The sequence below is a fragment of the Xenopus laevis genome, chromosome 8L (assembly GCF_017654675.1).
Source record: "Xenopus laevis strain J_2021 chromosome 8L, Xenopus_laevis_v10.1, whole genome shotgun sequence".
In the NCBI taxonomy this organism is placed as follows: Eukaryota; Metazoa; Chordata; class Amphibia; order Anura; family Pipidae; genus Xenopus; species Xenopus laevis.
The window spans coordinates 10,978,313-10,993,669 of record NC_054385.1 but is presented as its reverse complement, the minus strand read 5'-3'; the positions used below and the strand labels follow the sequence as shown (position 1 = coordinate 10,993,669).

The 15,357-nt window shown below is 42.9% G+C and overlaps 1 protein-coding gene and 1 long non-coding RNA gene across 6 annotated transcripts in view; one reads left to right on the top strand and one right to left on the bottom strand.

Annotated features, from left to right (window-relative positions):
* Positions 1-11,787, top strand: part of cacna1f.L (calcium channel, voltage-dependent, L type, alpha 1F subunit L homeolog) — a 35,802-nt gene extending 24,015 nt beyond the window's left edge. For 2 of the 4 annotated variants that reach the window (XM_041573150.1, XM_018241028.2), the window contains 21 exons: positions 395-596; positions 1,023-1,181; positions 1,487-1,597; positions 1,877-1,960; positions 2,801-2,821; positions 3,133-3,261; positions 3,966-4,031; positions 4,463-4,554; positions 4,649-4,808; positions 4,934-5,061; positions 6,204-6,300; positions 6,692-6,794; positions 7,928-8,029; positions 8,335-8,465; positions 8,812-8,919; positions 9,107-9,354; positions 9,647-9,769; positions 10,086-10,243; positions 10,350-10,462; positions 10,555-10,818; positions 10,915-11,787. In XM_041573150.1, the coding sequence (XP_041429084.1) occupies positions 395-596; positions 1,023-1,181; positions 1,487-1,597; positions 1,877-1,960; positions 2,801-2,821; positions 3,133-3,261; positions 3,966-4,031; positions 4,463-4,554; positions 4,649-4,808; positions 4,934-5,061; positions 6,204-6,300; positions 6,692-6,794; positions 7,928-8,029; positions 8,335-8,465; positions 8,812-8,919; positions 9,107-9,354; positions 9,647-9,769; positions 10,086-10,243; positions 10,350-10,462; positions 10,555-10,818; positions 10,915-11,196 (2,881 nt within the window). In that variant the 3' untranslated portion in view covers positions 11,197-11,787. The remainder of the gene's footprint in view (positions 1-394; positions 597-1,022; positions 1,182-1,486; positions 1,598-1,876; positions 1,961-2,800; positions 2,822-3,132; positions 3,262-3,965; positions 4,032-4,462; positions 4,555-4,648; positions 4,809-4,933; positions 5,062-6,203; positions 6,301-6,691; positions 6,795-7,927; positions 8,030-8,334; positions 8,466-8,811; positions 8,920-9,106; positions 9,355-9,646; positions 9,770-10,085; positions 10,244-10,349; positions 10,463-10,554; positions 10,819-10,914) is intronic. The other 2 variants (XM_041573152.1, XM_041573151.1) reach the window with 1 other exon arrangement.
* LOC121397114 lies at positions 5,856-14,448 on the bottom strand. Of its 2 annotated transcripts, XR_005963465.1 has the most exons (4): positions 13,739-14,448; positions 7,881-7,976; positions 6,669-6,775; positions 5,856-6,273 (listed from the first exon to the last, which is right to left on the bottom strand). It is a non-coding gene; the product is annotated as an uncharacterized LOC121397114 (long non-coding RNA). The 2 variants fall into 2 exon arrangements; XR_005963464.1 differs by lacking the exon at positions 6,669-6,775 and having other exon boundaries at positions 13,739-14,447.
* Between the last annotated feature and the right edge of the window lie 909 nt (positions 14,449-15,357).

Here is a 15,357-nt window from a genome sequence, read left to right as displayed (position 1 = left end):
TGAGTATACATATTTTGAGGCAATGTTGCTGGGGAACAGTTAGCTCGCTGTCGTTATTCCAGGTCATAGGCCTGTGTAGGGCACACAGGCGATATGCAGCAGTCTGTCTTCTATCTCATGGGAAATGTTAGGAATGATGGCCAGAGCACTTTCCTGTTTTGTCTCCTCTTTTTCCTCCCATAGTCATTAATGTGTAGCTTAGGTCAGTAGATTATTGATAGCAGAGGGCAGAATAGTCTGCATTTTAATGGCGCATAAATATGACTCACCTATGCCAGTTTTGTGGTGGAACAAATTGCAATGTGCAATGCAAATACATCAGGGAACTGAGAATAGTGGTGTCACACAATGAACAATGAGTCGGATGCAGTGTATTGCTTTACTTTGCCCTTAGGTTACTTTACAAAGCCATTGATGCCTACGGAGAGAACGTAGGACCTATTTACAATTACCGGGTGGAGATCTCCATCTTCTTTATTGTCTACATCATCATCATCGCTTTCTTCATGATGAACATCTTTGTGGGTTTTGTGATCATCACTTTCCGAGCACAAGGAGAGCAGGAGTACAAGAACTGTGAACTGGACAAGAACCAGGTGACCTGGCTGCTATATGCCTGCACCACTGACTAGATAGCCTAGTAATAGCATGATTGCTCTAGTAGCCTGCACTTGTTTTACTCCACATTATTATCCCATCTTGCTGCTATGTAATCTTGGCTTATACTTTTTCAGTGAGGTCCATAAAGTGACAAGCTAATGTAACAATCAGAAAGGACCTGGTGTACATTAAGGAAATACATAAACCAGCAGGTCTGACTTTCTCTTAAGGCCTCTGCATTGGCTCATATTTGCATTCAGTGTATCACCCTAATAAGTGTTCGCTTTGCTAGACTAGCAAAACTGTGCCATTGTTTGGTAACCAGGTTAAATCAGGTGATAAGAGTACTGATCTTACAAGACGTTGGGCAGCTACACCTATTCTTACACTGACTGTATTCTATTCCTTCTTTCATTCTCCAGCGCCAGTGTGTGGAATATGCATTGAAGGCTCAGCCTCTCCGGAGGTACATCCCCAAGGCAAAGTGTCAGTACAAAGTCTGGTATATGGTCAACTCAACCGGCTTTGAGTACATCATGTTCGTCCTTATCCTGCTCAACACTGTCGCTTTGGCTATGCAGGTATACTCCAACTGAATTTCCCATAGGTCAGCAAAATAACTGGCTAATACAGGCCAAGAAATAACATCAGAAGCTTCCCTGCACTTGATAGTAGGGCAATTAGGGAACAGTAGCAGATATAAAAAGCCTAAATTGGCCAAAAGAACCTTCATAGAAGCTAGATGTGGAAAGAAGAAGATCTGAGGTTTGCAGTTGTATTTTTGTTTAGAACAAAAACACACAAATATACTCTTCCCCTTAGAACTATGCCATCTCAAACCAAAAATTAGACTTGACTAACACTGTGTGGTTGTGTTTCCCGATAGCATTATGAGCAGTCCAAACCTTTTAATTATGCAATGGACATCCTGAATATGGTCTTCACTGGACTTTTCACTGTGGAAATGGTGCTAAAGCTGATGGCATTTCGACCCAAGGTCAGTCCTATCCTGCCCATGGCTATCCATGTTTTATCTTTTTCCTGTATCCACCTTTTCATTTGTTCTTTTCTTTGCATAAATTATGCCACTTGTAGTTTAACAAATGTTGATGGGTTTGTGGTTGAGTGACTCTCTATATAGTTTCATTAACTACACAATTGTAACCAACCCACAGCAAGATATCAGTTAACCTTTTATTGGGAATTCACTGTGAGCATTTCCTGCCATGTATTTACACTCTTACTGTCTTTTTCTGCCTCCCTTACATGCCACCAGCATTATTTCTGTGATGCCTGGAACACATTTGATGCTCTCATTGTAGTGGGCAGCCTTGTGGATATCGCAGTCACAGAGGTCAATGTAAGTCCCACGATGGTTCAGTAAGATGTGAATTTATTTATGTACAAAGGGGGATTTGTGAATACGTTATACTGTCTTTCTACAACTGTAGTGTAGGGAACTGTGATGGCTAGTTCCAATGGTAACTCATATAGCTCTCAGTTCTATTTGCTCTGTCGGTTGGTTCCTGATTCTCTTTCTCCTGCCTCAGCTTCTGTAGCTATTTTGTTCTCTTTATGTGCTATCACTTCTCCTTCTCTCCATTTCTCCTCTTTGTTCATATACAGAATTGGGGAATAAACAAAATATAAGCACATAGGGCCAAGTGGCAGGGTTAATGGGAAAACCCACTGACATCTGGACCCATCTTGAGTTTTCCTTGTACCCTGATGAGCCAATTAGACATTGCATGGCTTATCAAGCATTCTCTCCACCAGCAGTAATTCGCTGCTGGAGAAACACATGGGTTGCTTGCCATAGACCTAAATGGCAAGCAATGGTCTTCAGTGGTGACAGGAGGATTCCAGGCCACAAAATGTTCCAATCTCCATACAACATTATACAACCTTTTACTGTGGAGTGGAGCTTTGTGGTAAAACACCACCTGCACCATTTAGTAAATGACTAGTCTCCAGCCTCTTTGTCATATTTTAGCCCCTCTATAACCTTGCACCACAGAGAACATAACCTGGTGTGCCCAAGTATAGAACACAAGCTGACCCTTGGTAATCGTTTCATTCATTCTCTCTCTCTCTTTGTTTTATGCATCTATGAAATCATCACCAAACCACCATTACCATTTGTCTATGACCCAATTCATTTCCAATATTCATCAAACCAACTCTCTATATCTGTCTGTAGAATGGATGGCATGTTGGTGAGGTAGGTGGCATCATTATTATGAGATCATCTCTTCATTCTGTTCCTAATAACCATTGAACATGTGCAAGTTCTGTGGGTCTTTATAACTTTCTCCTGGGTCATCCTGACTACAATCTACATTCAATGCCCAATGTAACCAAGGCACCTGAATGTTATATACATTATAAATAATAATATATTATACAGGTTTTATTATATCACTAAACACCATTCAGAACAATAGAAAATATGACTTCTTAGTCCTTTTCCAGCTTTTATCCTTCTTTCAGCTATTCTGCCCTGTTTTTTTCTGGTTTCTTTTTTATCCCCAGAGTTCGGAGGATAGCTCTCGTATTTCCATCACGTTCTTCAGGCTCTTCCGCGTAATGCGGTTGGTAAAGCTTCTCAGCAAAGGAGAAGGAATCAGGACACTGCTGTGGACGTTCATCAAATCCTTCCAGGTAACTGGTACTTTATGTGGCTGTATGCAAAGGGGAGCACAGACATAGGGTTCAAATGTTAATCGCCTCAGTAAGAAACCTATATAAACTGCACTGGATAACTGTCTGTTACAATCAAATCAGGCCCATGTGATCATTGGACTATTCAGGATTTCTTAGCCAGCCTGATAGATAGCAAGCGGTCCATTGGGAGGGCCCCATACTTGGGCCAATAAGTTTTTATCAGCCAGTGGATGGCCACTTTAATTCTAAATTAGCATATCAGTTTTCCACTTTAGTTTTCCACTTTCTCTCTCAGTTTACCCTTTTTCCCTTACTCAATTATACTGCATTGTATAGCCATCTCTTTATGGGGTCATTATGCATACTTTGTGGCCTCCTCCATGGTTTTCATAATCTTGGACTCTTTCAAGATGGGTGTTTCCATTCCACACCATACTCCAGCTTGCCCATATTTTGTTCTTCTTTATGTTGTGTAGTCTACTCCATCCCTGGGCTTACTCTTTCACCTACATAATTTGAACCTCTTACATGATATTGAGTCTCTTCCACTCTCTACTAAAGTTTACTCCCTTGTTTGTTAATATTGAGTGGTCTCTTTGCCCATACTCCAATTTCATTCCTCTTTCTGTTGTCCACACAATTCTATGTTCTCTACTTTCATTATGCTCCATTTCCCATAATTTATTTCACTCCAATTTCAGGCTTTGCCGTATGTTGCTCTACTCATCGCTATGATATTTTTTATCTACGCGGTCATCGGCATGCAGGTGAGTCATTTGCCTGTGATCTCCATTAAATGCTGTTCAGTATTCTCTGGTGCTCCTGCATTGTGCATATGAGATTAAAATAACTAACCCTTTATTCCTTAAACTCTGTTAGGGTAACTGACATAGGAGCATTGTTAATAGTAGTTATCACCTGGGACCTAATGTAAGATTTAGGATGATTTTAAGGAATACCAACCTAAGCCTGAACCCCAGAATCACCATCACCCCCAGAATCCACCATCACCCCAAGCTCCTTGTTCTTCTGTTTATATCCTGTATCCTTCCCTTTTCAAGTGATTTAGGGAGAATAGAATTGAAAGTCCAGGCACTAAGAGAAAACGAAATGGTTGTGGTCCCGACTAACCATGTGGAACACTTTTTTTTGCTTCCCCATAGCAGGGCTCTCTGATCTCTTGTTTTCTCCTCTGCAGACATTTGGGAAAATTGCAATGCAAGATGGGAGTCAAATCAACAGGAATAACAACTTCCAGACCTTCCCTCAGGCTGTGCTTTTGCTCTTCAGGTACTAGGACTCAGGAAGCATGAGAAACAGAACTGCTTAAATGTGGCGCATTTTGGTAGGAAATTAAAGGCCCTTTCCATCTTCCCTTTTCTAGGTGTGCAACCGGGGAGGCCTGGCAAGACATCATGTTGGCCAGTCTGCCTGGGAAGCGTTGTGACAGCGAGTCTGACTATGGTCCTGGGGAGGAATTTACCTGTGGGAGTAACTTTGCCATTGTGTATTTCATCAGTTTCTTCATGCTCTGCGCCTTCCTGGTAAGTAGCACCAAAAAGAGACTGGGAAATTATCTCAATGTAGGAATCAGCCCACATGCTGGTAGGTTTAGTCACCGTGAAATTTGAAACTGGGAATAACTATCCGTGATTTTGTCTCCTAATAGATCATTAACTTGTTTGTGGCTGTCATTATGGACAATTTTGACTACCTTACAAGGGATTGGTCAATTCTGGGTCCACACCATTTAGATGAGTTTAAGAGGATCTGGTCAGAATACGATCCTGAAGCCAAGTAAGAATTGTCCCAACACCTTTTTGCCTGAAATAAAACTGCTGATTATGGCTATCTTCCAAGAACTTTATCAGACTGTCTGAATGGGGTCATACCACCTTTACCCTAACATTTCCACCATCATCACTGTCACCTCCATTAACAGTGCTTTTTAGCTACCAGTTACTTTGAACCCTTTCTTTGTTAGATCTCCACTTGTAACTGTTTGTCATACATGGACTCATATTTTACAAATATTTTTCAAATATTCTACCATTGTTTGGCCAGTAGAGGTTCTCCGTTTTGTGAGTGGCAGTTACATGCAGTGGAGGATGGTAGTTTGGGTCTCCATTGTGCTTCACAGAGATCTCAATAGGGCTGTCCACCTTGCAGCTTTCAATAACCTGCAACTTCAGTACAGCACAAAGACTTCACTGGCCCCTAAATGAAATATTAGGGATGTAGAGCTGTAGGAGACTTACGTACAGGTATATGAGAACCAATGTTTAGTACACTTCAATGTGGCACAGTGGGGACAAATACACTTGCCCTGGTGAAAAAAATAGAGATGCACGAATCCACTATTTTGGATTCGGCTGAACCCCTGAATCCTTTGCGAAAGATTCGGCCGAATACCGAACCAAATCCGAGCCCTAATTTGCATATGCAAATTAGGGGTGAGAAGGGAAAACATTTTTACTTTCTTGTTTTCTGACAAAAAGTCAAGCGATTTCTCTCCACGACCCTAATTTGCATAGGTTCGGCCTGGCAGAAGGATTCGGCTGAATCTGAATCCTGCTGAAAATGGCCGAATCCCGAACCGAATCCTGGATTCGGTGCATCCCTAGAAAAAAAAGAATACCTGTTGATCACATGTCCAGTACAGTGATTTATTGTTTGGACTACAGAAAGGAAGGGGGGGGCACTTTTCATCTATCTGTGCTGTGGGGTCACAAGATGACGTGTCAAAACTGGCTGCCATGAGAAATGATGGATGGGCAATTGATCACAAATTGATCACAAAGGGATGACTTACCCAAATATAAAACTATGGCCAACTGTAGCCATACATTACCACCTTCAATCTAGTACCTTCCCTTCTGCACCCAATACATGACTGTGTTATGAGTCTTGTGAAAATGTCATTATTTTTCCCTTCCTAGGGGTCGCATCAAACACCTGGATGTAGTCACCTTGCTTCGCAGGATCCAACCTCCGCTGGGTTTTGGAAAACTGTGTCCCCACCGTGTAGCATGTAAGGTAAGAAATACAAATAAAGGGAAAAACTATATAACTTAAGTACATGTTGCTCCTCTTTAAATAACACAGAAATGATATAAAAACCGTCATGCCTTTGTTGAACTTTAAGGGATACATATGTTACTGTGCAGCTGTCATGCTTGGGGTTTTTAAATGCTGTCCATTTCATGCCAGGGCTTGGGATTAATGCTGGGGATTGTTAGAGTAAAATACTAAATATGATTAGACCAACAGGACTGCAAAACCAACGTTTTTTTCCCTGATACATAAACCACTGGGATATACTGTATAGTTGTGCAATCATGTTAGTGCTGGATTTGATGCAAAACTTGTCATACACAAAAGGGCAAGGAAAAGTAGCAATAAACCTTTATATCCACTCTCTACCCAGAGGCTGGTGGCCATGAATATGCCATTAAATGCAGATGGGACCGTCACCTTCAATGCTACACTGTTTGCTCTTGTTCGAACCTCACTAAAGATCAAAACAGAAGGTAAGTACCTTAGAACAGCCAGGTGAGGCCACAGTTTGCTAGTAGGAAGGCTTTATATGTGTGTGTGTGAACAAGCCAGGAAATTGCATTTTTAGGTGTAACTAGTGGTTTAACAATAGTGAGAGTAGACAGACCCAGGGGCAGAGAAGACCTGGTAAGGATCTGTGATCCACTTCTCTCCCCCACTGCCTGAACGTCTGGGTTCAGCCACTGAGTGTGGGTTGTACATGGTGCAGGGGGATCCGAGAAGGAAAGTTTCACCTTTGCTGTACTTGAGGTGGCAGATAAGGAGTTTTCATGCCGTCTGAGTTGGGTTTATCTATTAAAGTTATCTGCTCATTATACCACGAGGAATACCTCAGCATAAACCATCTTTCTTGCCACCTATTGTAGAGAATAATCCAGTAGCACACTGATTATGGTGTGATAAGTGATAGCCCACATACATACAAGGTAAGGGCAACGTTCCAGACTCCACTGGGCTCTTTGTCAAGCCTTGACAAAAGGGCCCAGTGGGGTCCGAAACGTTGCCCTTACCTTGTATGTATGTGGGCTACTTAAACAATTTATCACTTATCACACCATAATCAGTATGCTACTGGATTATTCTCTACATTGTATGCTGGACCTGTTGGGCAGGAAAGGGTCAACCTGATTAAGCACCTGACCTTACTTGAAGGGTTGAGCACTCCGAACATTGTAAATATTGATTGTTCTTGCCACCTATTGGCCTATAGCAGCTTTCTGGGTGATTTGTCCAATCCTGGCCGATCCAGGCATTTGGCCCTTGGCGGGATTCTATGGGTAGTTATTTGCAACGTCAAACAGATGTGCTCCCTGCATAATCCTAGAGCACATGATGTACTAAGGTAGCAGTGCATTCTACATGACATGCTTTCATGCCAACAAGGCATAATACATAAAATTTCATGCCTCCCTACAATACACAGATCCCCAAGTACCACTCTACAAGAGGAGATATAGATAACAGCATACAATACCCACCAATCATGTGCAATAAAGGTTTTCTTTAAAGCAACACAACACTTTTCTTCATGTAACCAAATAACATTAATGGCTACTCACACTTTGGTACTGCAGGTCTGGAATAATATCTCTGGTGTTCCTCCTAGGTAACCTAGATACTGCCAATGAAGAGTTAAGAGCTGTCATCAAAAAGATCTGGAAAAGAACCAAGCAAAAGATACTAGATGAGGTTATCCCCCCTCCTGAAGGTTAGTGCTGAAGAGGAACAAAACACCAGACTAGTCTCCATACCCTGTTATACTGTAGGTAGATCCAATGGAGGTGTCTGGTCCGATACAAGAATGTTGTGTACAACTGGGTGTGTCTAATGTGAATTGGGGTGTGGCCAAAAATGTCTGCCAATTAGGTCAGTTTGTAGATATGCCAATTCAGATTTTGGGATGCAGGAATTTCCAAATACTTCTTATAGCCCATTAGAACACTCCAACAGATCCAGGCGAATGTAATGCATACAAGTATATGACTCCCATGTGTTCTCTTTGTATCTCTGTAGAAGAGGAGGTGACAGTGGGGAAATTTTATGCCACCTTCCTGATCCAGGATTACTTTCGCAAGTTTCGCCGAAGAAAGGAAAAGGGGCTCCTGGGAACAGAGATTTTGCCTTGTAATTCCACAACACTGCAGGTCAGTAGACGTAGCCCAGAATTTCCTGTAACTAGGAACTACTTGCAGCAGCAACCATGCAGAACAGCAGCTAAATCCCCACAAAGAATTAGCTTTAATATTATATACCTTATACACAGTATGAGCAGTCCAAAGAATATGTGATGCCACTGGCACCAGGAAGAAGGTTGGACTTGATCATATGTTGCTACATATGGATTTCTCCTATTATACAACTGGCTTCATAGAATCAGGTCTACACATAAGGCACATCATTACTAACCCACACTTTCACTAACCTGGATTTATTTGTTAGAGACAATAAATAGTACATGTTGTCACTGAATCTATTCTGCAACCTTCCTAGGCAGGGCTGAGGAGCCTACAGGATCTTGGTTCAGAGATACGACGGGCAATATCCTCTGAGCTGGAAGAGGAAGAAGACCTCTCTGGATTCAGAACAATGGGACTTCAGGTAAGAAAAACATATATCCATAAATTTGCAGTTTGCTCTAAAATATAGGCAGGGCTTACTAGAAAGCAGGTCTAAGATGTGGGAGGCAATTTTTAGGTGAGAGGTAGGGTAAAGGAAGCAAAGTAATGGTATTAAAGTGGTATTAGAGCTAGTGTAAATGGATATAACTGTTGTATCTAATTTTTAGGTTTCAGAAGACAAATCGGTATGTGAAAACGTAACTTTGGTGCAGGCCACTGAAAAGATTTTTGGGTCTGTAGTATCTCTTACTAACTCGGTTGGAGGAGGAGGAAGAGAGGATCAGCTACCCTCATCCAGAAGATCATCACTAATGAATCGATCTGTAGGAGGATCTAAAGACAGTTTGCTGGTCCCACCCACACCACCACCTAATGTACCATCCAGTATGAAGAGGAGGCAGATGAACTCACGGAGGTAATAAAGGTGGCCATAGACGCACTGATAATATCGTACTAAACATATTTAACGTCTATGGCCACCTTAAGGCAGCTATACATTGGCCAATCTAGTACAAAATCCAAACGGAGAGAATGTCCTTTCTATAGTTCTGATCATTCGGGAATATAATCACACAAAGGTGGATGGGTAACTTGCTGGTTCAAGCAGTTCATAAAGAAGTCACTGTTTTGAGAATTTATGTGTATAAAAGTGACAGAATTGATCTTTTCATTATACTTTTGACAGAAATTATTTTTGCCCCAAACAGGAGGAGCTCAGAAGGCAGCGCCATCACTCCCACTGTACATGAAGAGGAGGAGAGTGCAGCAGAGGATGAGCTAAGATCTAGACCTCCCTCACCAGGGAACATCCCAAGCAGTGAGCTACAGCGGTGGGTTTCCTTAGAGCAATTTTGCCACTGGCAGTTGCTTTCAGTTATGCCCTAGGGCACTGGTCCCATAACTGTGGGACTTGAAGCAGCTCCCTGCCCAGCCTGAACACTATTCTGGAATTCACTCCCGTGTGCCTTAAACCAAAAAAGCCAAACAACCACTGCTCTAAGGGTTAAACTGAACTCCCCAAAACTGAGTTCCTTATAAGAATGGTGCCCCCTGTCATCAAGAGTATATAGCTGACCACACAAGACTTATGAATCAGAACACTATGGAAGTAATGGGCTAACCAGGTTTTTGTCATTCTCCATTCAGTCAGTCTAGTTTGGAGGAGTCTCAACGGCGCTCAGCATCTCCTCAGGAGGGAGTGAAAGTTCTGCCTCCTCCAGCTGCACCTCCACCTGGTCTCAGGGCTAACGGCACCCTGGAGGGAAGAGCAACCCAAAGAAGGCGTTTGCTGCCCCCTACCCCAGGTAAGCAGACCTACCTGCTTCTACCTACATACAGTACATAGAGAATAAGGATTCTTTTCACATTTGAAATATAGGCAGTGATAAGTCACAATCAGTCTCTTTCCAGGTACCAAGACTGCATTCAGCATCCAGTGCCTGAAGAGACAGGGGAGCTGTGATGATATACCCATCCCAGGAACATACCATCAGAATGCACCACCATGCAGAACAAGAAGCCAGGTAAATTTACTTTCCTCGTTTCTTTCTTCCATGTCTCCCTACCTGCTCCCTCTCTCTTATTTTCCGTGCCCATAATTCACTGCCCTGTGTAGGTTTATGGAAGTACCGATTCCTGGCAAAGAAACAGTTACTCCGCCAATGGAACTCACTCATGGGCCAATCCACCAAAGCGAGGACGCCTCCTTTATGCACCCCTAATACTGGTGGAGGAAGATAGTGCACTACCTACTATTCCCTGCGCTCACTGGTATCAGGAGGAGGACGGGAAGACACCCTATTGCCACTACACCCAGCTGCATGTGCCAGGGCAGAGGCTTTCTGAAAAGAGAGGTAGCGCTGACAGTCTAGTAGAGGCAGTAAGTAACAAGCCAGAAATCTCCCATTTGCTGAATTAAACATTTAATTAAACCTTTAAAAGGCAGCTGCAATAACAAAAACTACATTTAATGCAGGTTTTGATATCAGAAGGCCTTGGGGTCTACGCACGGGACCCCAAGTTCGTTGCTTTCGCCAAACGTGAGATCGCAGACGCCTGTCAGATGACCATTGATGAGATGGAGAGTGCCGCCAGCGACTTGCTAAGTCAGAGCAGAAAAGGCAGTTGGACTGGAAATAATGGGCACTCCTACCGAGATGAGACGTGGAATGGACTTTTGTACAGCGATGAAGAATCTATACACTGCCGAGAAGAAGAGGAACTAAGAGACGAGATGGCCTGTGTGTCTTCATTCTAAGACTTTAAAGAACAAGTGTAAATCAGCAGTAAATGCCTATATGCTATGCCACTCCTATAATTACAATCACATTAACCCTAGGCTGGTGCTCCTCTTCACTTAATATTGCACCAACTCAATCTTGAGGAGCACTGGTCCAGGGTTTACAGTTAGCTGTAAAAGTTGGGGCTGCCTAACATACAGGCAACCCTCAAAGATTTGCACTGTCCTTTAACAGATGACTTCCTCCTGAGATTGTCCAGGTTTTGGCAGAACAGTCCCGAATTGCAGTTCCCAAAAGATGTAGCTCTTTCCAAAAAAGCAGGTAGGGTTTTGGGTGGGTTTGTCTCGAAGTAACCAAATGTTGGTTGGTATGACGTTTTCTCTCAGTGTTAAGGCATTCCGTATTAGATGGAGATACTGTGAGACCCTTTGCTGAAATAATGGTGGTCTCTCTACCAACAAGGGCAGAAATGTAGGTTAGAAGTTGAATTCACAGCCAAACCTTGTAATTCACAGCACAATGCTAAGGTCTAATTGTAATGTATTATTTTTTTCACATATTTGTAAGTGTATATAGCAAATTTAATTTAATAAAAAAGTGGAAAAACAGTGCAAAATGAATACTGGAGGATGCTTCACGATGATCCTCTTTCCCCACCTCTCTCGAAGTAAAAGCCCGGTGCTGGTTAGAATGTCTTACGAAGGGGCACGCCCCCGAAACGTTACATTTGACGCAATAAACACGCAGGGGTCACCCCCGCTTCACTAGCCATCGAGTGTCTGGTATCCTTTACTGATACTGGAGGATGCTGCCATGTCTTACCAAGGACACAGTGCTATTGCCCTCTTTACTGTCCTTATCATTATCCTGGGTCAGTTTGAAGGGCTGCCTTCCCTAATATCCCCCCATTCCCATAATGGATGTAATTGCCCATCTCTGTGTTCAATCTAGTTCCGGAATTGGAGATTTATACTTTCCAACCCTTTCAGTACGGGGGAATTACTAGGCTCACATTGATGTCATATGTATGTTTGTTATAGCAACACCTAGTTCAGGTATAGTGCAAATGTCCCAGCACAGCTACTTTGGGGGCTCATTTAAAAACCAACCCTAGTCTGTTTTCAGCTAAAGGTGGCCATAGAAACACAGATCCTATTGTACGAATCGAGGATTCGTACGATTTTCGGATCGTGTGTGGCATGTGCCGACATCTTTCGTCCGGCGGAGATCGGTCGATCGGTCAGGTTTGATTTTGACCCGACCGATCCCGCCGGAGCCCACAGCACATTGTTTGGCGATGTTGCCAAATGAGTGGATCTTTGCATCTATGGCCACCTTTAGGTTCCCTTCGCACAGTCTGATTCAATTTGTACATTGCCTGCAAATATTTCACATTCAAAAAATAAACTTCATCGTCCCCTATTCACAGTTACATACCCAAATTAAGAACGGGGCATAAAAGAGACATTAGAACAGTTGTTAAAGGTCAGTACTTGGGTTGAGTAACAGAGAACCTATGAGTTTCATTTCAAGCTCTGTTAATGTTTCACCTCTCCAGCCAATCAGTGTAGAGCGCATGCTGGATATACAAAGCTCTGAAGCAGCTCTCAGAGACTGTTCAGGCCTCCTATGGCAGGGGTGCATGAGTAACATCACCCACCTGGTATCATCCAGCAACATCTTCTTGCGCAAGATTATGCCGGGTGTGTTTTCAGAGACCTATCCAAACTTAGTTTCACCACCAACCAAGACTCCCAGCAAAGAAAACACCTAAGAAGGAGGCTCTTCCCAAATGTCATCAGAAGGCAGGAGATCAGCGGCAGTAACATCAAGAAAGGAAGCAGCCCATTGTGCATGGAGGCAGCTTTGAGATCTTGGTCATGCTCAGGATGTAGAAGGTAGGAGAATTGTGATTGTACATTAACAATAGCGGCATATATATATCATACACACACCTACATGCACACATTCACATACACTGAGCCAGAGATTTCTGTGCCTAATGCAAGCTTAGAAGCATCTGGGAAAGCACTAACCTTAAAAATGTTGGCAATATCTTAAAATTAGGTGTTAACCCCTTATGGTAGACCCCAGTCCTGAATGGTCCTCTGTAGATTCCGTCAGATGCCACAGGCAACCATGGTGTTGGGCCTGTTGAGGCTGCTTGGGCCTCTGTATTCTTGGCATTCCAGGGCCTATTTTGAATCCTAGTCTGGATGTGTTAGACCCTCACTGTAAGACTAGTTTATATACTGTATTCACTCTCATGTATAAGAGCAGAATAGTGCAGGCTGGAGAGATGCACACAGAGTTTCTATAACCTAATTCCAATAATCCTATTTTCTCTATTTGTTACAGATCTCTGTAGGAAGATCAGCAGTGGAAGAACAGCACCCGATGGAACAGCATCTTCTCATTGTACCATCTACAGAGCACCAATGATGTTATCCAGCTGGCAGGATGATGTGACAGGGTGCTACAGACATTATACAGATTTATAACCTGACAGACTTCTTTCCCCCCAGCGCAGGTGTATTTGCCAACAGACGGCATACGTACATGGGTCTTACAGCCACACGGAGGCGTCTGTATTCCTCTCCCATCCATCTGTCAGGCTGCAGGTGCGGGGGTCTGCAGGCCAACGGGGAGGCAAATGGAACGGAGAGGAATGCAGAGGACACCAAGCGGCTGGAAAGCTCATGTGCATGCAGCCATATTCTTGTCCAGCAAGATCAGTGGCATTGATCCTGGGAGCAAATCCGATCGTCGTTAAGGGGTCAGGAAGGAATTTTTCCCTCTAGAGAAGCAGATTGGCCAAAGCTTTTCAGAGGTTTTTTTTTGCCTTCCTCAGGATCAAAGGGCTCACTACCCAGCTGCGGCTCTCAGGGAAGGGACATAGGAGGCCCTCTACCATCTTGATCTCCACCTTTGGGCAGTGTCTCTTATTTGGGAGCTGCAGATGGGAGGGAACTCCATTAAAAGCCCCACGTTCTATCTTATTTATCTTGTTAATAAAGCTGCGAATTCACAGATTGACCCTTAATCCATTGTCCGTGTCATTATTCTGGGGATCAGGGGACTGGGGGGGTACAGTTCTTATTTTCATTATACAGTTTGGGTAACACACACAGGGAGAGGGAGAGAAAATGGTCTGGAATGGGGAGTGATAAAGCAATTGAAACATACACAAAGGTAAGTGCATCCACTTAAAGGGCCTTGGGATCCTATAAAACCTTCCAGGAACAGCAGCCCAGTACAACTTCGGATATGACCCCACTCCCAACAATAGAGACAGTACTAGTTGGAGAGGTAGTACAGTTCTTTTAGGGTGCAGTTGCAATATTTTCCAAGGTGTTGGAAAGATATTTTCCAAGGTGTTGGAAAAAGGGGGTCCTTAAAGATTTGTATAGAGACCGGTGGTAACAATGGCCAACAGGCTTTGGTTCCTGGTAATTTTACCAGTGAGATCTGTGGGGGGAGTACATAGGGATCCCCATGATGTGGCTGCTGGGGAGAGCAGTGGGATTTGTACAGGGTTGCTAGGAGTACATAGTGCAATCCAGTACCAGCTGGCCGGGGGTGTAATCTACTGAATATGGGGCTAATATGCACAACGTTAACTTTTTATTACTCATGTTTCTATTCAGGCCTCTCCTATTCATATTCCAGTCTCTCATTTAAATCAATGCATGGTTGCTAGGGTAATTTGGACCCTAACAACTAAATTGCTGAAATTGCAAACTGACTCAATAACTCAAAAATGAAAACCAATTGCAAATTGTCTCAGAATATCACTCTCTACAGCATACTAAAAGATAATTTAAAGGTGAACAACCCATTTAATGGAAAACAAGTTGCAATGTCACACCAAGCACTAATATTGCAACAAAGCAGTGATTTTTCCCTCTAGAGTCATATCAGCTTAAAGCATCAATATATACATACATAGATCCCATATAGGGTGGTATGGGATCTCTTATCTGGAAAGCAGTTACTTGTATCCATTTTGTTTATCCCTCTGCGTTCCCTAGAAATACAACGTTGACATTCAAGTTACAGAGTGCTTGTGCCATCAATTCTAGGTTTCTTTATTACTATTTATTCAGTGCCAGCACCTTGCATTTTTCTTCACTGGAAATCTGCTGGCACACCAAGGGTTAAATAAATATAATTATTTC